The following is a 27,922-nucleotide window of genomic DNA, read 5'->3' as shown; positions in this document are numbered from 1 at the left end:
TTTGAATCCCACCACCATGGGAACCTGTTACTAAAATTTTTGGATCCCACTACTGCCTATAACCCATTCCAGTCAGACATCTGGCTGTAGAATTCTGCTTCAGGGCATTCTTTGTAGATGGCTCCACATACAACACATTAGAATACTGTAATCTAGAGGTGATCAGGGAAACATACCACAGTGACAAGATCTTTTTTGCCCAAGCTAATTCGGGCAAAATGATACCTAATTGATACATGTTGCTTGCAATCCAAACTATGTGACACGTGTTAAAAAAGCAGCTCAGTTTCAACATAGAGTCTTGTGACTACTCAAAGGTTAGATCGTGCTACAAGATTTCATGACCGAGGCCATTTCGTCAGGCACGAAGTGTTTCATTGAGTTGCCAGGAAGATGCACATTTATAAACTTTTAAGCAGACGGAAGGCAGAGTAGTGAAGGAAGATGCTACAAACCAATGCCAGAAAGACTAGCATTTCAAGTCCCAGGTATGTTACAAGTTCATTCAGGATAAATTTATCATTCAGCCAGTTCTGTAAGAGTAATGTGCACCAGCCATGGTTAGTTAATTTGTATAACAACAGACAACATTTTGATTTCCATGTCTTAACTGTGCTAATGCTCCCGCTCGTTTCTTGTATCATATTTTATTGTATCCTTTTTTTCTTATTGCCTTTTTGCTATGCGCAGGTAGCAAAGATCTATCTTAACTAGGAGGGATGGAGATCAATATGATCACAGTATTCTGGATGACTGCAAGCTGTGTTGTGGCTGCCTTGATTACTTTTGCCACGATGTACTACTGGAGACCTTCCTTAGTAGTCAAGTTCCTGATATGGTGAGTAGTTATCTAGGATCATGTAGGAACAGCTTCATGTAGGAACAGCTTCCCTCTCCTTTATTATAACATCAAGTGGATCCACCGCCTCATCCCCCCTCTGGGGCTCTGGGTGAACTGAGCTGGCACCATCTTGTTTTAATGTTAGTTTAATGTTAATTTTAATAATGTTGTATTTTAATAAGATAGGGTTTATTTTTTAGAGCCATATTAACTTATATTTATTGGATTTTAATTATTATTGTGCTCTGTTATATGCTGTTCACCGCCCTGAGCCCTCCAGGGGAGGGCGGTCTATAAGCCCAATAAATAATAATAATAATAATAATAATAACAATAATAATAATAATAATAATAATAATAATAATAATAATAATAATAATAATAATAATAATAATAATAATAATAATAATAATCCAGAGACACAGAAGACTGGAAATTCAAAGGAACTAGTACACGGGTAGGGAACCTGCGGCTCTCCAGATGTTCAGGAACTACAATTGCGACACGTGTTAAATTGGCCATGCTGACAGAGGCTGATGGGAATTGTAGTTCCTGAACATCTGGAGAGCCGCAGTTTCCCTACCCCTGCACTCTCACCATCCAGCTAGCTAGACAGATTCAAATAGAGAACCTATCTCTCCCCTTTTCTATCCAGAATGGAGTTCACTAATAAAGACTCCTTTTACTAGTTAGAAACTAGGAACTGACTCCAAGTTTTCTTTGTTGCCAGCACACACATGCATGCCTGGGGGAAGCTCTACTGTGTTTTGCTTCCTGCTTTTAATGCAAGGTATATCTTGTAATGCAAGGTATATACCTGCTTGTAATGCAAGGCATATCTTACCAGAGAGAATTACCAACCACATGGACTGCCAAATAGACAAAAAAGTGGGCCCTCAGCTTGTAAGGCCTGAGCAAGGCTCTTAATAACATGGCATTTTGGAGGTCATTAATTCATAGGCTTGCCCACCCCCACCCACAAGAGGACTTGGTGGGTCCCTTAAAATCTTCATTTGCTAAAATCCTAAAGCACAAATACATTATAATGACTGATTGCCATGAGTTATTGGTTATTGAGAATACCAGGAAGCCCATAGGCTCAGGGAATTCTTCAGTTTACCAGCATGGCCAATTGGCCATGCTGACAGAGGCTGATGGGAATTGTAGTTCCTGAACATCTGGAGAGCCGCAGGTTCCCTACCCCTGCACTAGACTTTAGAGGATCAGCAAACATGATGTTGTGGGTTTTTCTGGGTTGTATGGGCATGTTCCAGTAATATTTTCTCCTGACATTTCACCTGCATCTGTGGTTGGCATCTTCAGTGCCTCAACCCTTGGACTTATGACACCCTATGGACTTATGACACCCTTGGACTTATGACACCCTTGGACTTATGACACCCTTGGCCCTCAGTCCTGCAGCAGTGAAACCCAGAAGACTGGGCCATGACAGGGCTGTGCTGGCACCCCAGATGGACAGAAGTATGGGGGGACAGGTTCCCGGGGTTTTCCTGGGAATGGAGTCAATGTAAGTAGGCTTCCTCCTGGGGTTTCAGGCCAAGAACGCAGTGCCTCAACCCTTGGGCTTGTGACACCCTAGGGGACTTTCCAGCAGTGGGGGATGGCAGAGGTGTTTTTTTTTTTTTTGCTCCCTCCACCCTCAGAGAGCCCTCTTGGAGGTGGCAGGATGATGCCACATTGGCTTTGGATGGGGCTGAAAATCATCATTCAGTTTTCACATATTGTTGCAAAATTAATCTGGGGTGGGAGACGACATCAAAATAAATCACTGCTCTAACTTGTATCACGCGTGCCTTCTAAAAAAGAAGGCCACTTGAGTCTCTCAAATTATGTCTATATCTCAAAATTTAATAATCAACAAGAATGAAAATTTTTAAAAGATAATACCTTCCTAACTAGTGATTTAGATTGTGATTTAAATCATAATATTAATACATTTTATTTAAATCCACTGAACTTTGACTAATTTTCAACAGTGACACAGAACAGCTCTTCTCTAGACCTTCCCTAATGGTTTTGTTATGGACAAAAGTTATGGGAGGCCAGGGTGCTCCAAAAACAAAAGGATGCAAGGTCTTTTCAAGTATCCCATCAAAATAATAAAAAACTGCATGCAAGTGTAACCTCAGCTCGTGGGTTCTGTGGGGCAGAACTTGGAATGAGTTTGCAACAACAAATTTTAAAAACAAAATGCTTTACTTTCTTAACATATAACATCAACATTTAACATCACACTTCAAGGTAACCTGTCTAGTTGCATTTTCAAGTCCTTATATTTACAGTCTACTGATATTGCCAAGTCCAATTCTTCTTTGCAAGTGGGTTGGCTCCTGAAGACTCCAAGGGCTTGATGAACAGGATTCAACATGATGGCGGTTTCCAGGAGAACTCTCACCCATTACAACCACAAAAAAGAAACCCTTAACAAGGTGTTAAGGGCTTATACAAATCAAGGTCCGAGTCTGGTAGCCTTGTCTCCAAACTATGAGCTCTGCAGCCTTCTGCTGCTTTGAGTCTCCACCCCTTTCTGGGTCAATCCATTCTGAGCATGGGGGTACACAAGCTCTTTAAGTCTCCAGAAGTCTTCATCAAGCTTGATGTTTCAGAGCCAAAAAAGGTGGGGAGGGAGATTTTCTGGGCCCCTGTTCTCTTCATCCTGCTAAGACTGTGGTTGAATCTGCCATTGAATGAATTGGTGGTGCTTCTAGTTACCTTAGATGGAGAGTGAGAGCAGTGTTGCCTTGGATCTAATGGTTAGAAGATAGCCTCCTGCTTGCTGTTGAATGAGATGCTGCTCAGAGGCTGACTGTAGAGGATGGCATTCTTGAGCTGTAAGAAAGGCTTGCTTGATGTAGTGTGAGTTGACATGAAGCAACAGGTTTTGACATCCAGAAAGGGACAGGGAGGGCTGTGAGTTGGCTGAAAGTGAAGCTCCATGAGAGGTAAAAGTCTTTCTGAAGTTTGGACATGCTGCAGCAGTTCTGCCACCTTGTAGGAGTATCCTTTTGTTGTTGTTGTTGCTCTTATTCATTCTAGGGTTGCCAAACTCCCAGATTTCCCAGAATAAAATCTGATCTCCAGGTTACAGAGATCAGTTTTCCCTGGAGAAAATGGCTGCTTTGGAGGGGGGGGGGACTGTATGGTATCATACTCTACTGAGGTCCTCTCCCACCCCAGGCTCCACCCCTAAAATATCCAGGTGTTTCCCATCCCACAGTTAGTAACCTTACTTCAAACATATAATTGTAAATTAAGTAATGGTCACAAAGACTACACCAGGGGTCTGCAACCTGTGGCTCTCCAGATGTTCATGGACTACAATTCCCATCAGCCCCTGCCAGCATGGCCAATTGTCAGCATGGCCAGAGGTTGCAGACCCCTGGACTACACAAACTTCCAATGCCAGACCCAGGAACCTTCATTGCTTCGGGAAATCACCTAAAAATGAACCACCATCGTCAACAAGATCTTTTTGTCTCCCCTTTCCCACTACCCCAGAATCTGATGTAGGAACATCCTTCATATAGAGTGGTGGCGAACCTTAATTCGATACACTGAGGATCGATAATTCCCATCAGCCCCTGCCAATTGGCCATGCTGGCAGGGGCTGATGGGAATTGTAGTCCATAACATCTGGAGTGCTAAAGGTTCGCCACCACGAAACTACGGCAACTTTTAACAACACACAAAAAAACCAGTGCCTTCATAAATCTGGCAGTGTCTTCTGACATTTGACCTGGTGACTTTTTAGATGAGCGGTGTCTTTGATAGCAGGATCATTAAAAAAAACAAAACCCAGGAACCATAATGGAATTTCCGCAAAGAAATGTATGTTGTTTTTAAACAGAGAGCTGGATGTAGCATTCCATTAACCTTGTGCAAACCTCTTCCAACATCTGGTGTGTTGATTTTCAGGGTCAGCAGAAACTCATGGAGTAACAGCCAATGAATGAGTGGGATGCAGTGAGGAGGGGAAAGGGGGTACTCAATGCAGCACCATTGAAGGAAGAGACAAAAAGGGCAATATCTTCCTCTTGAACACTTGAAGCTGCCTTATACCGATTCAGACCTTTGGTCCATTGAAGTCATTATTGGTTCATTTGTCTTAGTTGCAATAGTCTTAGCCAGGGTGCCTTCAGTAGAACACAAACTTACCCTCAAACCTGGTTAGTTTGTGTTCTGAAACCTGGCTAAGACGGTAGTGGGGATTCGACTGGGGAGGTCATCCCTCAAACCTGGTTAGTTTGTGTTCTGAAACCTGGCTAAGACGGTAGTGAGGATTCGACCTTGGACTGGCAGTGTTTATCCAGGGTCTCAGGCAAAGATATTCCACATCACCTCCTTCCTGATCCTTGTAATTGGAGATGCCAGGGATTAAGCCTGGGTCCCCCTGTATGCTAAGCTGATTAGCAGCCCCCACCCCACCTTTCTCCCTCTTCACTGGAGCCCACCAGTCTACATGACTGCTACTCCATGTGGGTCCTGCAATCTACAAAATTAATGCCTCAGGGTCCAAAGGGCAGAAGAGAAAGCAGGAAAGACCTATAATTGTCAGCATCTTGTACTGATGGATGGTTGGATCCGACTCAAAGAAACATCCTGGTTTTAAAACGTAAGTCGCTAAAAAATACCCTTCCTGAGCAGAATCATTTCTCTGACCATCTTGCTAACCTTTTTGCCTTTAGGTCCGCGAGTAAATTTATTCGTGCGGAGATCAAATATGTTGAGCAAGACGGCTACAAGTTCTGTTACCTCAGCCATGGAAAGCCAGGATCCCAGCCATCTATCTTGATGTTTCACGGGTTCTCACTTGATAAAAACATGTGGTTGCCTATAATGAAAGTAGGTTTCCATTTTTCTATTCTGAAAGTACTATAGCCCAGACAAAAGTGATCCAAGATGTGGTGGTGGTGGTTGGGTTCCGGATAAAGGCTCTATCTCCACACTTGCGCGCATTCTCGACCTGGGTTCCCGAAGCAAGCAAGCAAGTGTTTCAACCTGGTGCTCAAGACAAAACTCACTGGGATCGACGAGTTTTGTGTACCAGCTTCGGCTTCACCCCCCCATGTAACGTCAAATTTCCTAATTCCAGTTGGGAACTACTACTTTTTCAGGGAACCACGCTTCGAACCTTTTCAGCTCGGATTCCAGTAAAGTGCGGAATCTCTGGTGCCAGGAGTCCCCATTCAGCTCAATCACAGCTGAGTGTTTTGTAGGCATGCTGCAGTTGGCTGGCTAAAGGCTGATCAAAAATGCCAATTTCGTCCCCTCCATTCCTGTGGCAGTTTTTTTTTTAATAACATGTGTGGGGGATAGGGACGGAACATGGCCGTAGAGAACAGTAGCCACTTGGAACAGAGCCAGCTAAGAGTAAGCACACAGGATGATTCTCCTGCCCTCCAAGCTGGGGATCAAGCTGGTTGCAGTGGGGAACAACAATGGCTTCTGACGGGATTAGGTCAGTACCTCCTTTCCTTCAGGAACTTCAAGTCGAAAGCTCTATTTTTTACTCATCATGTGCGGAATCGCCCAAAGAGTCCTGATACAGTTCCATTGAAAGGGCATGTGTAGAAGTTTCCCACTGGATTCTGTCTGATCTGCCTGCTCCCAAATCTGCTTCCTGACTTGACTATGGCTGAATGAGTGGATGAGGCTCCATGAATCATCAGTCATTTATCTTGCAGTACACTGAGTGGCATAGGCCAATTACAAAAGCAGCAAAACCAAGCCCTCTTTAGAAGAAGAGTTTGGATTTATATCCCTCTTTTCCCAACTACAAGGATTCCGAAAGCGGCTTGCAAACTCCTTCCCTTCCTTTACCCAGTGCAGACACCTTGTGAAAGAGGTGGGGCTGAGAGAGTTCTGAAGAACTGTCACTAGTCCAAGGTCACCCAGCAGGCCACATGTGTAGGAGTAGGGAAACAAAGGTGGTGCATCCGATTAGAATCTGCCGCTCTTGTGAAAGTGGGGAAGTACGCCCAGTTCTCCAGATTAGAGTCTGCATCTCCTGACCACTATGCCACACTTAGCCATAGACAAGGTTGAGGTTTTTACATCATCAGGTCATGGGGAGAAATGATTTTGTCAGGCAAAAGGAAAACAAAAACAACCGGATGAGAATGGGGCGTTCTTCCAAAATCACAGAATATTGAGAGCAGCTGAGCTGAGGTTCAAAAGGAGGTTTGGAAATTTGAAAGCTGAGAGTGCTTATTTCTAAAATGCTATTTTGAAATGCTGTTTAAAGGTGGGAGTTGGTGGGAGCTTGGTCCCTTTTCCCTCGCTATTTAAGCTCCTCAAGGCCACTTTCCTAAAAGTAGCTGGGTCCAGCTGCACTCCCCACTTCAGGGGCGGCGAGAACACAGCTTCACGCCTGGACGCTGCCTTCCTCTCAAGCGCTCCTCAGCACGGTAATTCCTGGTGCCTCTTTCAAATGGCTTCTTTGATGACACGCTGGCCTGTCGGAAGCCAAGGCCACGCTGGAATTGCGCATACTGGAATTAAGCTTCAGCAACCCTCCGACAAGGGTAAGTGGGGAAAGGGCCTCTCTCACTTCGATGAGTTTTGTCTACAAATAGTCCAGTATAATTAGCTGCTGTTTTTTTATCCAGCTGCCCTGTCCAAACCGTCTCGTAATTGCCAAACCCCTGATTCATTTCTGGTTTTGCTATCATCTGGGCCTACAGCTCATACACAGCTCTTGTCAAGAGGAGTTTTATTTCTTCCCTCTCCTTCCTATTGAAACAAATTAATATTCTTTTACTTTGTCTAGTTTTTGCACAGTGCCTGCTGATACCTGGGCAGCTGATTTGTCCCATACAGCTGAGTAAATCAACTGTGGCTAAACGAATAGTTTAAAAATGGAACCTCTGTGTACAGAAACACTTCATTTTCAAAAGACTGAAAAGGAGTGGTTCTCGTCATCATGCCTTGTTTCCCAGAGACATCAGTTTCACAGTTCACTACTATTACACATGACAAGGGTCCTTACTTTATTGAGCCTGCAGGCACTTTTGAAATTCTGTCAGTTTGGTGGGTTCAGCCACAAGATGAATGTGGCTGGCATCTTCAGAAATATGTCACAGTGGGATGCGTTTGATTCCCCGCTCTGCTGCCTGAGCTGTGGAGGCTTATCTGGGGAATTCAGATTAGCCAGTGCACTCCCACACACGCCAGCTGAGTGACCTTGGGCTAGTCACAGCTCTTTGGAGCTCTCTCAACCCCACCCACCTCACAGGGTGTTTGTTGTGGGGGGGGGGGAGGGAAAGGAGTTTGTCAGCCCCTTTGAGTCTCCTACAGAAGAGAAAGGGGGATATAAATCCAAACTCCCTCCTCCCTCCTCCTCCCTCCCTCCTCCTTCCCTCGCACAGTGTGGGAGTGGGATTGTCCTGGTGTGGTATATATTTTTGCATTCAAAGTGTCTGGAGTGGGAGTTCATTTATTGAAGCTGCAGGTATTTTTTGCATTCTCCTCACAACTGCATCTAAATTTGCAGTCACATACACAACTGCACTAGCAATTGCATTAGCATGTGTTTTTGGATGGAGTTCATTGGCACTTGTCTTTGAATGTCTCTGGATTTTGGTTTTGGTGTATTTTAGTACCAGGGGGCAACATATTTTTGACAGAAAACAAAGTACTGGTTGCAATATGCATAAATCACTTCAAGTACAGAGTGGGAAAGAATCATGAAAAAACATCTACGCTTGCATAAGAGATACATTGTACACTTGCTACCTGAAAACACCCATCTACTTTATCAGAGAGCCTCTGCAGTGTAACTATTAATCTGCCACTAGAAAAACCATGGACCAAATCCCCATTCAGGCATGGCACACATTGAATGACTTGGGTCCAGAGGTGGGATCCAGCAGGTTTACTTCACTTCTGAAGTTCCCTTTAGAGTGGAGTGTTACTAATTATTTTGTGCCTCTTGTACCGAGAGGGGGGGTTACTAATTGGGCCCCTGTTTTCTCCTTTCCTTAGAAAATGCCATTAGGTCCAAAAAAAACTACATATAAAAGTCCTGTTGTTCGATGTGGCTGGTTAGCTTAAGGTAGAAAATGGGATAATTCTCCTGCTGGGCTGTTTTAAAACATGTTTTAAAATATGGTAAAGTTCCTTGTTTAAGGAAAGTATCCTTCTTTTGATTTCTAGAAACAAAATTAAGTATTTGAAAGTATTAAGTATTTGACAGGCAGTCAATTAGATGAGAAGTAGTTGTTTCTGTTGGCAGATGATAGGACTTTATGGACAGAAAGATACCAGCTGGAAATTAGGAACTTTTTTTTTTACAGTAAGAGTTTTTTACAGTAACGCCCCCGTCGTGCCCCGCCCAGCCCCATTGCCGCTACACCACTGTTTGAATCCCACCACCATGGGAACCTGTTAGCATAAGCATAAGCATTTTATTGTCATTGTGCACGCACAACGAAATTTACAGCAGCATTCCTCGATGCACACAATTTCAGACTCATACCCCATCCTCACTTTCCCCTGAAATTTTTGGATCCCACCACTGCTTGGGTCAATCATGTTCTTCCTGTCTCAGCTGATGCACCTCGCAGAGTTGCTGGGTGGATAAAATAGAGAACAGAGTAATGTACCCGAACATGTGCTCCCTGGAAAAGATACAAATATGACAAAAAAATCAGGAATATGCAAGACCGAAAAAAGCCCTCTCCGATGTTTTACAGCTGAATATTTGATGTTATTTTGCTGTATTATAAAGCATTTCTATTGGATATATGGTTATTAATGGAGTTTAAATTCATTAACCACTGTATCTGAGGAAGCAAATTTTCATAGCTCCCATTGCTTGATTTTGATAGGCACAGGGCAAGGCCCTGTCCACAGAGCAAAGGCTCTGACCGGTTACAAAAAAATAACCATCCACAAGCTTCTTCAGTGTTCAGAGATTTATTGTTTTCAATTCTGCGCAGAAGAGGGAACTCTCCTCTGTTAGCAACAGGGAGGAGGTTCAAAGGGGCCGTTGCTTGTGTAACATAATTTATACCCTCTTACAAACATCCCTCCTTGTCTTCTGACCATTGGCTAAATTTGGAATAATGCACACATTGCCATTTGAATTTCCACTCCTCTCTAAAGCCCACCTTGCTTTCCACAATTGGGCGTAGAGTCTTTATAAACAGGAACCTGAGGGCTTTCCAGATACCAGGGAATTCAGCATCTCCTATCAGTTCCCTACCAGCATGGCCAATTGGCCATGCTGACAGAGGCTGATGGGAATTGTAGTTCCTGAACATCTGGAGAGCCGCAGGTTCCCTACCCCTGCTCTATGTCATCTTGCCCCATTCAGAGACTTTGGTTGCTATAGTATTTTGCCCTTTGTGTTTGTGAGCTTCTGCTAATTCCTTATCTCCTTGGTGGGGCCCTGTTTTCCCAAATCAAAGCTCAGTGTCAGGCTGCTCTATGAGTTTCGTTTCTTCCAACGAAAGTAAGTTTTTGAAGTGATTGGTACCCAGTGAATTACACTCATATAACTTATATGATTAAATACAATGGCTTAAAACATTATAAACTATATGTTCATATCAATTTCATTTGTTTCACAAGTATATTCCAAAGAAGGTGCACGTGGTCTGTGTGGACCTGCCTGGACATGGAGGAACAACTCGCTTGCCAGGAGAGAGCTACACAGCAGTTGAGCAGGCTAAGCGGATGCACCAGGTAAAGCTTCCCTCTTGACGCCCTCAGGTTACGTTCCACCAGCAGCGGCTGTAGAAAACATCCCTCTTTTTTAAAACTCTCTTAACTGATCAATGGAGCATAAAAATTGTCATTACAGTAACTGGTTGAGAAAGTGCCGTTAAGAGAGAATGGGACAGTTCAGTGGTGGGATTCAAATAATTTAACAACCGGTTCCACTGGTGGGATTCAAACAATTTAACCACCGGTTGTTTACAAGCGCCAGTTTAACTGAATGCCGAACTGGTGTGTACTGGTGTGAACCTGCTGAATCCCATCACTGGGACAGTTGCTAGAAACTAATTTGTGCATATCTGCAATCATTTTTGGCACCAGGCACTGCTGCTATTGTAACCCCTATGTTCAGAATGGGTTGACCCAGAAAGGGGTGGAGACTCAAAGCAGCAGAAGGCTGCAAAAACTGGTGAAGTTGGAGGAAGCAAGGCTACCAGGCTGGGACCTTGATTTAATTCTTTATAAGCTCTTAAGACCTTGTTTAAGGGCTTGCTATGTATGTAGTTGATGGGAGTTCTTTTGGGGACCTTCATCATCTTGGATCCCATTCACCAAGCCTCTGAAGTTCATATATTCATAGGAAGGGTTCTATCTCCAGATACAGGTGGACTATAATTTATCAGCCAGTTTGGCCAGTTGGCCATGCTGGCAGGGGCTGATGGGAATTGTAGTCCATAACATCTGGAGTGCCAAAGGTTCGCCACCACTATCATAAGCCAACCACCAGCAGGAAGAATTGGACTTGGCATTATCAGTAGATCGTAAATATAAGGACTTGAAATGCAACCTAAAAGGACTGTAAATTGTTAATGTTCAATGTTAATGTTAAAAGGGTTATTTGTTAAGGAAGTAAACCATTTTGTTTTAAATTTAGTTCTTTGCAACTCCTTCCAAGTTCTGCCCCACAGAACCCACAGATAGAGGTTACACTATGCTATCACAATACAGAGGAAAATCTTGTCAGCTTCGTAGTCACAAGTTCAGAAATATATAATGTGAGTAAAGGGTGGTCTCAAGTCATGAGTCAGCAATGCCCTTCTATCTTCTACATACCTATCATATAGATGGAAGAGAGGCAGCAGATATTTTGAATCCAACAGCATCACATCCCAAGGCTTGGGAGCTACTACAACAGGGGTCTGCAACCTGCGGCTCTCCAGATGTTCATGGACTACAAATCCCATCAAATTGGCCATGCTGGCAGCGGCTGATGGGATTTGTAGTCCATAAACATCTGGAGAGCTGCAGGTTGCAGACCCCTGTACTACAGACACATGGTGGAACTTTGAATTTCTATTTCTGTCCAGAGTTCTCACCATGTCAGAAGAATTCACAGCTTTATTGGACACCTCATTATTCTATTACAAAACTTCTCTGTTCAGCTTGGAGAGAATTAAAGATGGAATGATAGGAGACAGTGCTGCCTCTGAGGTATGCATTTCTTTTGTTCCATAACCATTTCTAGCCAAAAAATAAACAGAAGACAGAAACCCTGCAGATTTTTGAAGCACCACAAAACTGCAATGCTTTTTCAATCAAAGATGATCATGCATACCACACTGACCACTTCTCCTACTTGTAGTGTTTTAACACTTTAAACAAAGAGCAAGTGTTTGTGCCAGTCATAGACAGTTCAGAAAATGTTCTCAACCACTTCCACATTGTTTCTCAAACTCAGGTCTACAACAGGCTGTCAGACGATCCTTGCCAAATCCATAAACATACTCAGGACTGTCAAAATAGTGGAGATTGGAAGCCCAAAGAAAAGGGCAAATCAGATTACTCTTTTTCTGGGTAGTGGTGTGACCAAAGGAAACTTTGGCCCTTTCCCCACTTACCTTTAGCCCTGCGCTACTCTAAAGTAGCGCGGGGTCCCCCGGCACTCCCCACTACAGGGGCGGCGACAACGCAGCCACCCTGATGCTGCCGCTCTCGCGCCCCCTCAGCGTTCGGCATCCCTGGCGCTCCTCAAAATGGCGCCTTTTGATGACTCCATGCAGAGCCCAGGCGCGCGCCAGAGATGCCGCACGCTGAGAGTAGCGTGCAGCAAAGGGCAGCAAAGGTAAGTGGGGAAACGCCACAAATGCCACTTTGTCTTGACTCCCTCAGTGGCTTTCAGCAGTCCTGTGCTTACAGTGCCACACCCATGACTGATCTTAGCTTTGAGGCTGAGAAGAAGTGCACGTGTAGCACACTACACATACTTGCTCAAGAACGTTAGAAACCATACTAGCAGGAAACTACAAAACATCACATGGAAGGGGATGAAGAATAGAAGGAGAGAAACCAGGCAGGGGATAAAAGAAGAAAGAAATGAGTCTCTTTGTCGGTCATATTTTTTGGTCAGAGTTTCTTCTCTTGGTCATATTTTTCATGAGCACAGATCAGTTGGAATATCCTGGACAAGTAGCAGCAATGCTTATGTGTATCTTCTCACTAGCAGCAGAGTGGAAGGAATGACCCATTGGCCACCATGAAGGTCACTGACTTGAACTTCTTCAGCCAAGCAGTGGTAGCAACATTTGACCTTCTTGCATGCTGCTGTCCCTCTCATTCCCTACCTATCTCATATCACGCAGGAACAGAAACACCTTTCTTGCAGAATGCCCTAAGCGAGCATTTAGAGCTGACACATGCTTCTTCCTTCATGCTTCTTCTCCTAGTTTGTTGAGTGCACTGGTCTGAACAGAAGGCCTTTCCACCTGGTCGGCACTTCCTTGGGCGGAATGGTTGCTGGGGTTTATGCTGCTCTTTATCCATCAGATGTCTACTGTTTGTCCCTCCTTTGTCCAGCAGGTGAGTGTTAAAACCCTGAAGCAGCTTATTTTGGAACTAGCCCCCAAAGCCCATCTTAATCTGAAATAAAATGGGGTCTGGTGGAGGGGGAGTGAGGGCTAGAGGGGGATTTGCCACCCCATCCTTTCTCCCCCCCCCCGGGGTCTGCACCCATACCATCGTGCACCCAAGGTAGACCCATCTACTTTATCAGACAGAGATCTGAGAGTTCAGTGCAAAGCTTGGCTTTAACTGCTGCTGCTCCCTCTGAGTTTCTGGTGATTCGACTCTTCCATCCCTTGGATTCCTGCCTGTTTGCCTGCTGCCTGGAGAAGATGTCGAAACAATTGGAGACTCCATTAGAAAGATGGGGCACATCCTTTGGGGGCCCATAAAATTGGGCCCTCTGACCCAAACTTCATCCAACTTGGTGGTTCTTTTAAGACGTGTCTCCCAGGGCGTTTTGGCGTAGGACATACCTGGGCATTATACGGCCCGCGGGCCACATCCGGCCCGCCGGATGACCCTGACTGGCCCCCTTGCCGTGCTGGGGAGCGAGGCGCCTTTGAAACCCCCGCAGAAGCCGGCAGCCAAGGCAACCGGCTACTGCGGGGCTTTCAAAGGCACCTCGTCCCCCTGCCTTTTGGCCCGGCCCTCCACAATATTTTCTGTTTCTTATGCGGCCCCATGGAAAAAATAATTGCCCACCCCTGGCATAGGAGGTTAAGAGCAGTGGCGTAGGAGGTCAAGAGCTCGTGTATCTAATCTGGAGGAACCGGGTTTGATTCTCCACTCTGCCGCCTGAGCTGTGGAGGCTTATCTGGGGAATTCAGATTAGCCACTGCACTCCCCTTTGAGTCTCCTGCAGGAGAGAAAGGGGGGATATAAATCCAAACTCTTCTTCTCTTCTTCCTGCATCTAGGCACAAATTTTGTGTCTCTACCTTGAAAAACAGCCCCTAGAGCCCCCATATAATTCCCCATAGACTTTAATGAAGTTGAAAATTTTCAATGTCAAAATTTTCAATGTTAAAAAAAGGCAGAAAAAACATTTACTGATACAAGTAATCAGGTTTTAAAGCTTTTTCTGATGAGGGGGGCAAAATATGAAAAATACCCCCCCCCCCCAAAAAAAGTGATGCACACCTCTATTTTGGATTTCGGCTCTCCCAAATCCTAGGGATCTCTGACTACTAACTCAGCACTGGTTCTCATGCACACTATGTGCTTGGTTCACATGGGGGCTGATATCAAGGTATGTGAACATCTTAGGCCGTTTCCGCATGGCCACGATTGGGATTCGCACGAACGGTCCCAGAAACAGCCGGGAAGACGGCGCCATGGAGCGCTGTCGCCCGGTCGACCTGCCGTTTCTGTGGCCGTCTGGCACGTTGCCGAGGCCTGGGGACACCCCCCCCCCCTGCCCTGCGCGACTGCTCCGGCGTCACAGGACAGGGGGCGTGTCCCCAGGCCTCGGCGACACGCTGGACGGCCACAGAAACGGTAGGTGGACGGTGACAAGGGGGAGGGAGGGCACCTTTGAGCTGTTGCCGTTCGCACGGCAGCGGCTCGAAGCTGCCGTTTTCCATAAACCTCGCTTCGGAAGCGAGGTAGGGAAACGGTGGCTTCGTGCCACTCAGGCAGAGCTAGGGCGGCGCGGCTGCGAAGCAGCTGCGCCCCCTGTGCGAACAGCTCCCTGGGGAAGGCTTTTTTGCCGTCCCCAGGGCGTCGTATTTGGCCCGTGCGGAAAGGGCCTTAGACACATTTCCTCTCTACACCTCCAAACATCTTTTCAGTATTAACCCATGGAGCCCCACATCATCTTCTTTCTCCACTACTCTTTGTGATTTCCCCTTCCCTAGAAGTAACTTTTCCTAGCTCATGGTCAACCTCCCAAACAAGTGTGATGACATAATATTTTGGGAGCAGATCTGGATCTCATTGGAGGAGGGTGGAGACTGGTAGTAGGTAATGTGACTACCCACCAGGGACAGGGTGATTCCAGATGAGTAGATTCACTTTTCCATGGCAGTGTAATCCAGTGGCACAGTTGAGACTAACAAAATTTATTCCAGTGTATGCTTTCAGGATTCAGTACTCGCTTCATCAGGTGCCTAAAGTGTACATTAATTAATGTCAATACATTTTATTACATCAGGAAGATGGGACAAAGAGAGACGTTTCAGAGAGGCCAGTTTGAAACGAGATTGATCAGGGAGAGTGGCTCATGCAGACGCCTCACAAAACCTTGGTTTGATTAAACTAGAGCCTACTAGTGATGGTGGGGGAAACAAGCTCCAATATAAAAAGTACTCAGTCCAGTGAGACTGCATGAGGGCCAGTTTCAACTGTTGTCAGCTAGCCAGATTGAGATCAACATGAAATCCAATGCAGGAAGAAGATAAGCAGACTTACTAGGAAGTTACAAGAGGCTATCACGGAATTAATTAACATCTCAAAGGGTTTGAATATACGAGATATTAGAAGGGCACATCCCATCACGAGGACATAAAGGCAGGGAATATATTTTGTAAATAACAATGAGTGGAGAAGAATAATAAATAACAAAACATCATGAGTGAGGAGTTCCAAGAACTTAAAAACCAAAAGGGTAAATTATCTTGAACTTCTTAAAGAATTACAATCCAGCAATTTTACATTAGATTCCGCTGGAAATGTTTTTGTAAGAGATCAGCAACAAAACGCCCTGGGAGATAAAACTGCTTGTCCACTGTTTTCTGACTACTATGGTTCTTAATGTCCAACTGGTGTCCATTTACGCTTCTGAACAGAGACTGACCTGTTTGGCCTGTCCTATGCTGATATATGATCGTGGACACCTGGTCCCATTATTTATGCCCATTAATTAGTAACTGTACCTTTGTAATTTCCTGATGCATTTGCATATCTTGCTTCATCCTGCATTAGATCTTATGGTAATTCCATTTTGCCTGTCTAATAATATTTTGGAATGCCACCCACTCTGAGTGAACTGAAATGGTCACTCATTCAGCCAGAACTTGTTTTAAACTTGCCTCTCTAGCACCCCCACACACAAGCACCCCCACAAACCACGACCACCACCTTTCTGTTGTGACTATACACTTAATAGATGCATACTTCCAGTTTATGCTGGAATGAATGCTGTTACTCTCTAATGCTGCCACTGAGGTATCAGGTAGTGGGTGATATGAAAGTCCTCAGCCTACGACCCTGGAAAACCAGTGCCGGGCAGACTAGAGAGTCCAAGAGTTTCACTCAGTAGAAGACAGATTCATGCATTCATGTGTTTGCTACTAAAGTAGTTTTCAACTATGCATGCTTTCTCAACTCTTAGGTCTAAGGTATCCAACAGATAATGACTTTGTGAAGCACTTGAGGGAGCTGGAGAAAAGCAAGAACTATAATGACAACCCTCTCGCTCCTGTGACTATAAAACAGTCAGAAGAAACGCTCAAACTTCTTTTCCACCGTGTCCCACTGAAGCCAACCAAACAGGTGAAAAAGTGGTGTTTTGAAGGCTATGGGGCTCCAGCGCAGTCTTCTATAGCTCTCTTAACTGCTTTTATTGCGAAAGCAGCCAGTGGCGTAGCGCTAATGGGGACATCCGGGGCGGCTTGTCCCGGGCGCGCCCCTGCCAGCTCACGTGGGGGGCGCAAAAACACCCCCACGCACAGGCAGGGAAACCCCTCTGCTCCAGGGAGCAGGCTCCATAGGGCAGAGGGGGAATGGAAGCGGCGCCCTGCTTGATGCCACCGGCTCTTGTGCCGTGGGAGCCGGCGGCGCCAAGCAGGGAACCCCCTCTGTCCCACGGAGGAGGCAGAGGGGGGAATGGAAGTGTGCCCTGCTTGGTGCTGCCAGCTTTCGCTCCGCAGGAGCCGGCAGCAATGAGCAGGGAAATCCCCCTCTGCCCCACCAGAGCATGCTGTCCATGGGGCAGAGGGGGGATGGATGGCGGCCTCCGTGTTTTCTGCACCCCCATGGGTCACTGTGCCGCAGCCACCTCCACGCACCATCATTCAGGATAAGGTAAGTGGTGGTGCAGGGGTGATGTGGGGGCCATGGGGGGGGGGGCAGAAAATGTGGAGGCTGTCCCAGGTGCAGGTTTGCCCAGCTACGCCTCTGGGCAGAACATATAGACATTGAAATCTGGGGTGGGGGTGGGGGGAGGTAATGAACAGTGTTTGAGGAACATGCAAAGTATCCCTAAGGAAGAAACACACACCCCAAAGTGCCCTTTCTTGCAGGACTGTGTACAGAGTATCACTGTTGCCTGTCCAGAAGTCACTCGGGTCTTTTCTGAAAGCCAGTAGTGTACCAATAACCACACTTATATCAGGCATATTTGCATGCTTAACGACCAGCACACCAGATTAACAAGAAATTGTTTGGTTTCATGGCCTGGGAGAAAAAGAGCAAAAATAAATGCGGGAATACAGCAATGAGCAATAACCAGCACAAGTTATTCCTTCTATATTCTGTCCATTTGTTGGGCTTTCTGTTAGCTTATAACAGATGCCTTTTAAGTTATGAAAGCTTATGCCAGGAACTGACGTAGAAGAACTATTTTTCCTTGATTTTTTTTTTGTAATTTTCAGTGTATTTGTGCTATTCTTATCAGAATCTGTCTTCACAGCTAAGCAATAATGTCTTGTGCGGAGCTGCTATAGATCAACCTCCCTTGTGTGGGTCTTGGTCTTTTCTTGGTCTGGTTCTCAAAGCCTGGGCCCAGCCTTCCAAGGGCGATGCAGACATTTTCTAGAGAATGCAACAGTCACTCTTCGTCTTTGTCATTCTAGACCAGTGGTGGCGAACCTATGGCACGGGTGCCAGAGGTGGCACTCAGAGCCCTCTCTGTGGGCACTCACACACAGAGTTCATCATGTGGGAGGAGGGTGGAAAATCACCCCCCCCACACACACACACACACATATAGGCAAGCCTGGGCATGATCCTTTACCTGGGAGTAAGCTCGGTTGCTGGCAATGGGACTTGCTTCTGAGTAAACCCTCCTAGAATCGTGATTCACCCGTTGAAAGCGTTGCACAGTTGCTTCACTAAGCTTACTCCTGAGTAACGCGTGCCTCAGAGCCAACCGGTTTTTCTAAACGAAAACCTCAGTATTCAGGTTAAATTGCCGTGTTGGCACTTTGCGATAAATAAGTGGGTTTTGGGTTGCAATTTGGGCACTCGGTCTCGAAAAGGTTCGCCATCACTGTTCGAGACCACAAGATAGATGGTGTGCGTGCTGTGCTGTGCTCCACTGAAGAAGATATGGGGTGATGGTGCACCAGCATTTAGTATTCTTCAAACTGGCACCCTGTTCCTCTGGCAGTGTCACCCTTGTGTAGATCCCCCAAATGTTTCCAGACAGAGTACGTTTGGCTGTTGTTGGTGTTCCGAGCTGTGTGGCCATGGTCTGGTAGTTTTTGCTCCTAGCATTTCACCTGCATCTTCAGAGGCATGTCATGGTAGGATGCCGTGACATCAGCCTCTGAAGAATAGGTGCAAGTGAAATGATAAGAGCAAGAACTACCAGACCGTGCCCACACAGCCTGGAAATCCCACAACAGTCAGTTGGCTTTTGGCTGCAAAAGCCTTCAACGATACAGGATGTCTGTTTGCTCAGAAGGGTATTTAGAGCTCCCTCCAGCAACATCGTGATGGTTTGCTCCAGCACTGAGAGCTGCTCCTTTGGTGACTATCCATCCTATTAGGTTGCTTAATTGTTGAACAGGGATCAAGTCCATTATCCCAAACTGTTTCAAATGAATATGAGCAATCTCAAACTAATTTTTTTAAAGTTCATTCCATTTGGACTGTGGAATACATAAACCAAGAAATGAGGCAAAAGGAAAAGGCTGAGATATAGTAATACTCAGTGGTGGGATCCAAAAATTTTAGTAACAGGTTCCCATGGTGGTGGGATTCAAACTGTGGCATAGCGCCAATGGGGCTGGGCGGGGCATGACGGGGGCGTGGCCAGGCATCCCAGGGCGGGGCATTTCTGGGTGGGGCTGTGGCAAGGACGCAGCCACTGCGCCGGTCCTTGGGCGGAAAACGAATGCACGCAGGCGCAGGCTGCCACGCACGCCGGTGCACCTCCTGCTAGACTGCTTCAAGTTCTGCGAACTACTGCTGAGAGGAGGGGCGTAACTAAGGCAAAAATCACATGGCAAATTCACCAATTAGTAACCCCCTCTCGGGACACACAAATAATTAGTAACCTACTCTCGGGAACCTGTGAGAACCTGCTGGATCCCACCTCTGGTAATACTTCTCTCTTCCTCCAGAAAGCATTTACGTAGTGAAGCTCAAGAGCAGCTTCTTCTATACTCCTGACCCCACTCCTCTGTATCTTTTCCTTCCCATTTAGATCGTGCAGGGACTTATTGATGATCGGAAACCACACATTCCATTTTTCATTAAATGTAAGTACAAGCCATGAACAGACTCTACCCGAGATCTACGAAGCAGAAGGAAAACCAGGTTTCCTTCTTACACTCAACAGAGTGCTTCAGCTGCAATAACAAAACAGTGGGCTCTTCTGCACGCAAGCAACAAAAATGTCAATGTGGGAGAGTCCAGAATTGACTTCTAGAAGGAACTTGTTCATTTTGTCAGAGATATCTGAGTTTAATGACTCTTATTTGTCAATTTCTCACCAGTTATGTCCTTTGGAAAAGGAGACCCGATGGGCTCAGTGGCCTCCACATCTGCTTTGCATAACAATGGTCCAAGTTCAATCCCTGGCACCTCCAGTTTAAGAAAAAGGATAAGGAAGTAGATGTTGAGAAAGACCTCCCCCTGGGATCTTGGAGAGCTCCAGCCGGTTAGAATTTAACACTGCCCTCAACAGATCACTTTAAAAGTCCTGAACTCTGAGTTGTCTCAGACAAACGGAAATTGGGGCAACACAAACATCTACATGTTAAAATCCTATATTGTAGTTTGGCCCTTAAAACAAAAATGAGGGTTTGCTCATCAGTAAGCACTTGACCTGGATGGCCCAAACTGACCAGCTCTCATCAGATCTTGGAAGCTAAGTAGGCCTGACCCTGGTTAATATTTGCATGAAAGACCCCCAAGGTAGTCCAGGGTCACTATGCAGAGGAGGAGGAGGAGAAGGAGGAGAAGGAGGAGGAGGAGGAGGAGGAGGAGAAGGAGAAGAAGTAGTTACCCAGTTTAACAGGTTATGAACGTATTTTTAAGAAATCTCCACCAGCTGCTAAGAGTGTAACAGCACACGAATATCTTTAAACTGGCAATGAGGAAAATAGCTCGGCTTGGCAATGCTTTGGGGAATTAGCTCACTTGTTGATACGAGAGGCAGACTGGGAGGGGATCTTTTAGACTATGTATACAGGGAAATATAGCATGGAGCATTCCGCAGAGTAACACAAGGAGTCCAAATCAAGTTTAAAATGTTTATATAAATTTGGTTTCAAGCACACATACAGGAAGATATGGAGGCACATACACACAAGTTCCTAGAGGTATAAAAAGGTGAGAAAAATAGGTTTGGATGATAGAGAGGGAATTGGGAAGGCAGCAGGGTGATACGTTACCTAATGGTTCCAATGCAGCAGAGGAAGTAGAAAACAGGGACTCTATGCCAGCACAGAGATCCCGTAGAAGGACAATATCGTGTCTCACACCAACTTGACCAAGAAAGGTTCAGGTTGGAAATGAGCAATGAGCTTAAGGTGAGCAGGGCTTTTTTAGGGTGGATCGCTAGTTTGGCGGGAAAATAGACCCTTTGCATTAGGTTTCATTTCTTGCAGCTGTGCTGGGTTGCAAGGGCTGAGCTAATCAGCAGCTCTATCTATTGTCCTAAACCCAGGGGTTGGTAGCCAATTGTTTCCTTGATTACGTTAGCAACACCTTGAATAGGTGGTCGGAAGAGCAAGTCTCTGGCTATTGTAATTTAGCTGAGGCAGCGAGATTAAATCAGGGATGGGAGTACTTAGGGGCTTTTAGGAACAGCTGAAGGAAAGGAAGGGTGCAGCATCTCAATTCAAGGGATAGTTTTTTAATAGAATTTACAATTCTATTGACTGTAGCTTTGGCTTGGGTGTGGACATCAAGGAGCAAATGAGTAGATTTAAGAACATAAGAACATAAGAACAAGCCAGCTGGATCAGACCAGAGTCCATCTAGTCCAGCTCTTTGCTACTCGTAGTGGCCCACCAAGTGCCACTGGGAGCTCACATTCAGGATGTGAAAGCAATGGCCTTCTGCGGCTGTTGCTCCCGAGCACCTGGACTGTTAAGGCATTTGCAATCTCAGATAAAAGAGGATCAAGATGGGTAGCCATAAATCGACTTCTCCTCCATAAATCTGTCCAAGCCCCTTTTAAAGCTATCCAGGTTAGTGGCCATCACCACCTCCTGTGGCAGCATATTCCAAACACCAATCACACATTGTGTGAAGAAGTGTTTCCTTTTGTTAGTCCTAATTCTTCCCCCCAGCATTTTCAATGAATGCCCCCTGGTTCTAGTATTGTGAGAAAGAGAGAAAAATTTCTCTCTGTCAACATTTTCTACTCCATGCATAATTTTATAGACTTCAATCATATCATCCCTCAGACGTCTCCTCTCCAAACTAAAGAGTCCCAAACACTGCAGCCTCTCCTCATAAGGAAGGTGCTCTAGTCCCTCAATCATCCTCATTGCCCTTCTCTGCACTTTTTCTATCTCCTCAATATCCTTTTTGAGATGTGGCGACCAGAACTGAACACAGTACTCCAAGTGCGGTCGCACCACTGCTTTATATAAGGGCATGACAATCTTTGCAGTTTTATTATCAATTCCTTTCCTAATGATCCCCAGGGTAGAGTTTGCCTTTTTCACAGCTGCCATGCATTAAGTTGACATTCCCATGGAACTATCAACTAAGACGCCCAAATCCCTTTCCTGGTCTGTGACTGATTTATTTTCTACTGACTGTTTGCTATTCCTTAGGCTTGCTGTTAGCCCATTTTATCCTGTGCCACACCATATATATTTGTTAGCCTTAATATAACCCAGAAATATATCTCATATATACCTTTGTATTCATAAATATCCCGGCTTGGATGCGTGATCTGAGATGTGGGGTGCAAGGGATACATAACAAAGAGGAGGCAGAGGAGGAGGAGGAGTTTGGATTTATACCCCCCTTTCTCTCCTGTAGGAGACTCAAAGGGGCTGACAATCTCCTTGCCCTTCCCCCCTCACAACAAAAACCCTGTGAGGTGGGTGGGGCTTAGAGAGCTCCGAGAAGCTGTGACTAGCCCAAGGTCACCCTTTTGCTGATACAATGTGCGTACAAGGTACAATGGCAAACCACCAGTGAATGTCTCTCAACTCTGAATGTTTCTCTCAGGTTGCCTAAATTGGCTGCAATTTGATAACACATCCCACCACCACCAAACAAGAAACTGAACAAGGTCTGTTTTTCTTTCTTTCTAAGGCTTTTTAGATTTTACCAGTGTGGAGTCCAGGTACAGCCTTCAGGACCATCTAAGCAGGATAATAGCTCCAACACAAGTTATCTGGGGAGAAAACGATAAGGTAACGTATTCAGCTGCCTTCAGAAGAAATTCATTTCCAGAGCTGGCAGCTGTTGGAAAGTAAGAGTGAGGCTGCTGATCCAAACCAATCTCTCTGAATCCTGAGAGAGCCATATGTTCTGGTGTATTTGATCAAGGTAACGGTTAGCACAGTGTTTCCCAACCTTTTTGAGGTCAGGGTACCCTTGACCTCACTCTTCATATCTCACGGTACCCCTGGCGCCACCCTCCACCATCCCCTCCCATTGCCCCTGCTTGCCACACACACACCCTTCCCCTCCCAGGGTGAAGGGAAGCACTGGGGGTGGGGGTGGCTGCTGACCTTGTGGCAGGCCCTGCCCCATGGGCCAGCTCCATGTCCTTGCTGGCGCCGGTGGGAGACACCACAAAAATGAGGGGGGGGGGCAGTAGTGTTTCCACAGTACCCCTGGGACATGCTCACAGCACCCCAGGGTACCCCGGAACCCTGGTTGAGAATGGCTGGGTTAGCATATTGGTAAGCAATGCTTTCAGATACAGGCTCTTTCTTGTCCTTTATGAATATAGATCAGTGTTTCCCAACCTTTTCGAGGTCAGGGTACCCTTGACCTCACTCTTCATATCTCATGGTACCCCTGCCGCCACCCTCCACCCTCCCCTCCCATTGCCCCTGCTTGCCACACCCCCCACCTTCCCCTCCCAGGGTCAAGGGATGCACTGGAGGGGGGTGGCTGCTGACCTTGTGGCAGGCCCTGCCCCATGGGCCAGCTCCATGTCCTTGCTGGCTGTGGGAGACACACTACAAAAATGAGGGGGGGGGCGGTAGTGCTGCTTCGCTGCACTCTGCACATGCTCTGCACCCCAGGGTACTCAGCCAGAACCCTGGTTGAGAATGGCTGGGTTAGCTGCATTGGTAAGCACTGCTTTCAGATACAGCCTCTTTCTTGTCCTTTTTTTATGAATATGAATCCAGTGTTTCCCAACCTTTTTTAGTCCCGGGGTACCCTTGACCTCACTCTTCATATCTCATGGTACCCCTGCCGCCACCCTCCACCCTCCCCTCCCATTGCCCCTGCTTGCCACCCCCACCTTCCCCTCCCAGGGTCAAGGAGGATGCACTGGAGGGTGGCTGCTGTTGACTTCTGCTGTGGCGACCCTGCCCCATGGGCCAGCTCCATGTCCTTTACTGGCGGTGGGAGACACCACAAAAAATGAGGCGTGAGTGCAGCGGTACCCCTGGGACATGCTCACGGCACCCCAGGGTACCACAGAACCCTGGTTGAGAATGGCTGGGTTAGCGTATTGGTAAGCAATGCTTTCAGATACAGGCTCTTTCTTGTCCTTTATGAACATAGATCAAAACAAAAGTTTACACTAACTCTTTGTTGTTCAGATGCTTGATCCAGCTGGTGGAAAAATTTTTGCCAGTGCCATGCCTAGCTGCCAAGTGCATATGCTGGATAGATGTGGGCATTTTATTGTATTGGAGAGACCAAGGAAATCAGCAAAGCTGATCTTCGAATTCCATGCTTCAGTTTGTGGCATACAGAAGAATAAATAGGAAGAGTCTTCATTCAGGAGTAAAACAACTGGAGTATTCAACGTTTTTTTCCTCTCTCACTACTCCGGAAAGAAAAATGTAGAGGTGTCGTGATGGAGTGAAGTGATTGTCATCCCATATTTGGAAGCTGGTTCTTAAAAGATGGTTCTTAAAACATTTTCCCCACTCCACCCTAAGCTAAATTTGCCATTTTAATCTTTGCATTTCTGTACCTCTAAGTAAGCATAAGCTGAAATAATGAACTGGGGTTTTGAAACCATTCAGAGGATAACATTTTTGAACAGGACAAAGTCATTTCAACCAAACAATATTTAGAACAATCTTTTTCAGTTTTAAAACTGAATTGCAGAACTTCGTGAAAGCTGTTAACAGTGAATGTTGACATTTGAATGTCCACGGGTTTCTTCCCTGTCTTGTAGAAGCAATCAGCCTTTCCGTTTCCCCCTCAAACTATTAAGCAAGCCTGCCAAATTTCTAGCTGTCTCCAGCATTTAGTGTGTGCTCCTTTACAAGGACTATTCTTAATGCCATGATGTAATGTATGTTTCTATGTGACAGTTTTGGCCTTCAATTTGCCACTTCCTCACTGTTCCTTCATTAAAGATGGCCCCTCTGGCATCAGCAAAAGACCCTGCTTCATGATGTCTGTTTCCACTTCCCTAGGAAGTGAAGGACACTAGCAACTAAGACTCTGACTCGTTTATTCTTGCAGCTCTACTAAGCTCTACTAATGAACACATGTATTTCTGACAATAAACTGCCCTTGAAGACTTTCCAGAAACTACAGTTGGTACAGAATGTTGCGGTCAGATTATTGACTGGAGTGAGTTGTGAGACCCTATCAGTCAAGTCTTGTTCCTCGTACATCGGCTTCCGATTTGTTCAAGTCAGGGTTTTGGTATTGACCTCTGAAGCCCTGTATGGGCTGGAATCAATATATTTTAAGGACAGTCTTCTCCCATAAGACCCTACCAGCATTCTCCATTCATCCTCAGAGACCTGCTTCAGTTGTCCTCACCATCTGAGTTTAGGCTGGTGGAGATCTGTTAGATCTCAGAACCTTAAGCCAACAAACAGGTTCTGAGGTATTGATCAGCAGTGTTTATTGTTGAGGTAACAGAGAATCCAAGCTTGGCAAAGCCAGTTCTCACGAACCTGGCCTTTGCCAGCCCCTTTATTCCCCATTGTAAATCCCCCCTCCCATTTCCCCAAGAAGTTGTGAAAGACAGAAAAACAGTCCCTGGAGCTGAGGCACCCCAAAGTTGGCAGCTGATGGTAAGAGAGAGACACCTGACTTCCTGCCCCATGAGATAACGGAGGCAATTCCATTGCCTTGGAATCCACACAAGAGGCCCAGGGGTAGCCCAGTTATCTGCAAAGTCTGTGAAGCCATTAAGTAAGGATCAAGGGAAGAATGCCCCAGATGGAGATGGTTACACATATCTTTTAGCAGCATTGGTTTGTTGTTTTAAATGGTTGCATTGATTCAGGAATGGATCTCCATCACATAGATACCATCCCCCTGACAAGATTCATTGTGGCTGAGCTGTCTCTGTGTTCACCACAAGGTGCTGCAGATTTATTTCTTATGAGAGCAGCAGTGGCGTAGGAGGTTAAGAGCTCGTGTATCTAATCTGGAGGAACCGGGTTTGATTCGCCGCTCTGCCGCCTGAGCTGTGGAGGCTTATCTGGGGAATTCAGATTAGCCTGTACACTCCCACACACGCCAGCTGGGTGACCTTGGGCTAGTCACAGCTCTTCGAAGCTCTCTCAGCCCCACCTACCTCACAGGGTGTTTGTTGTGAGGGGGGAAGGGCAAGGAGATTGTAAGCCCCTTTGAGTCTCCTGCAGGAGAGAAAGGGGGGATATAAATCCAAACTCCTCCTCCTCCTCCTCCTCCTCCTCCTCCTCCTCCTCCTCCTCCTCCTCTTCTAATTCTTCTTCTTCTTCTTCTTCTTCTTCTATTTCTATTTCTATGTTGCTTATTCAGAGTCCTCCCTGAGGTGACTTACCATTAATAACCACAGTATAAAGTCCAAGCCATTAGATGACATGAAATGCTAGGCTATTTGCCACCAGTCCATAAAACTGCACAATCAAAGTGTAAGGATCTTACGGTACAATCTTGAACAGAGTTACACCCTTCTAAGCCCATGTAAGTCTCCTTGGAATTGCTTTGCCCCTGTGCAATTCCCACTCGCTCTGGCCCTGCATGGTAGTTGTCATGATTGTCAGCTAATGGTCATCAAATTGAACTCTTTCTTGTCTCAACCTGTCCTACTGCAGGGTTGTTGTTTTTTCTCAGACTTTAGGATGTAAAAATTGTAAACTTTCAACTGCCATTCTTTTTTAGTAGGAAGTATCTGGGTCTTGAAATGTCTAGTGAAAATAGTTCTTGCCATGGTCAATACAGAAAGTTTACAAAGTTTTTTTACATAACTTGGAGTAATTTCAGTCATTCCACTGCTTGAAAACCATCCTTGCTAATAAACTGCTAGTAGTGAGGTCCTCACAGACTATGGGCGTTTTCCCACTTACCTTCTGCCCCGCGCTACTGTAGCCAAGTAGCGCGGGGTCCCCCGGCACTCCCCACTACAGGAACTGGCGATTAACGAAAGCCGCTCTCGACACTGCCGCTAAAGCTAAGCGCCTCTCAGCTGTCATTCCTGGCACTTCTTCAAAACGGCGCTTCTTCGAATGAATCCCTCGCCAGCTGGGTCGTGGGGAAGCCCAAGCGCATCGCTTGTAGAAAATGATTCGCGCTGAGAGTAGCGCGCGGCATAGGGGGCTATAGGTAAGTGGGGAAACACCTTTTGTTTCGGCTGCTTCCACATGAACTCTTTGCTCATCTTGCCTCTCCAAATGGAGTTGGGGGAAGGTTAGGTTCCATATGATAATGTTGTGGCATATCCACCTTCAAGGTTTTCCCATACCTCTTTGCATTTTCCCCCAAACTGGTTCTGGTATACTCTTTTCAGAAAATGAGTTCTCTTAAGAGGGTTTTGTCATCCTGTGGATGGGAAGGTGCAGATTTTCAGTGGCATTTCCCCATCCTAAAGTCTGAGAAAAAACAACAACCCTGCAGTAGGACAGGTTGAGAGTGAAGGGACAGAAAGCAGAAGTTGGAGAGTCCCTCCATGTTGATGCTCTGCTGCCACTGAAAATATTGCACTCACAGCATCAGGGAGTAACCCCTCTCCCATCTGGAAAAAGACTTTGATCTCTTGGTATCAAGTGGGGGCCCTTGGGGAATCTGCAGTCAAATCTTTGGCACAAATATTGTACAGTATGGACATGGTTTTGACTATAAGTCTGATGACTTTGCATTCTGTAGTTGCAATTCTGGGAGATCTGGCCCGATTGCAAGGATAAAGTTCTAGGTACTCATAGGAAACTGCTGCTAAATTTTTTGACCATGGCAAGAACTATTTTCACTAGACCAGGGGTCTGCAACCTGTGGCTCTCCAGTTGTT

The 27,922-nt window shown here is 45.9% G+C and overlaps 1 protein-coding gene across 1 annotated transcript; it reads left to right on the top strand.

Annotated features, from left to right (window-relative positions):
- Positions 1–372: 372 nt before the first annotated feature.
- On the top strand, positions 373–25,076 carry LOC125429435 (monoacylglycerol lipase ABHD6-like). The gene is made up of 9 exons (XM_048490555.1): positions 373–488; positions 691–838; positions 5,548–5,704; positions 10,436–10,549; positions 13,246–13,378; positions 16,694–16,854; positions 19,733–19,787; positions 22,810–22,910; positions 24,282–25,076. Exons 2-9 carry the CDS (start codon positions 720–722, stop codon positions 24,447–24,449), a joined length of 1,008 nt encoding a protein of 335 aa, XP_048346512.1. The 5' UTR covers positions 373–488; positions 691–719; the 3' UTR covers positions 24,450–25,076.
- Positions 25,077–27,922: the final 2,846 nt, after the last annotated feature.

This window comes from Sphaerodactylus townsendi, linkage group LG03, assembly GCF_021028975.2.
Source record: "Sphaerodactylus townsendi isolate TG3544 linkage group LG03, MPM_Stown_v2.3, whole genome shotgun sequence".
NCBI classification, from domain to species: Eukaryota; Metazoa; Chordata; class Lepidosauria; order Squamata; family Sphaerodactylidae; genus Sphaerodactylus; species Sphaerodactylus townsendi.
Note: the sequence above shows the minus strand (reverse complement) of the source record. Positions and strands in the feature narration are given on the sequence as shown.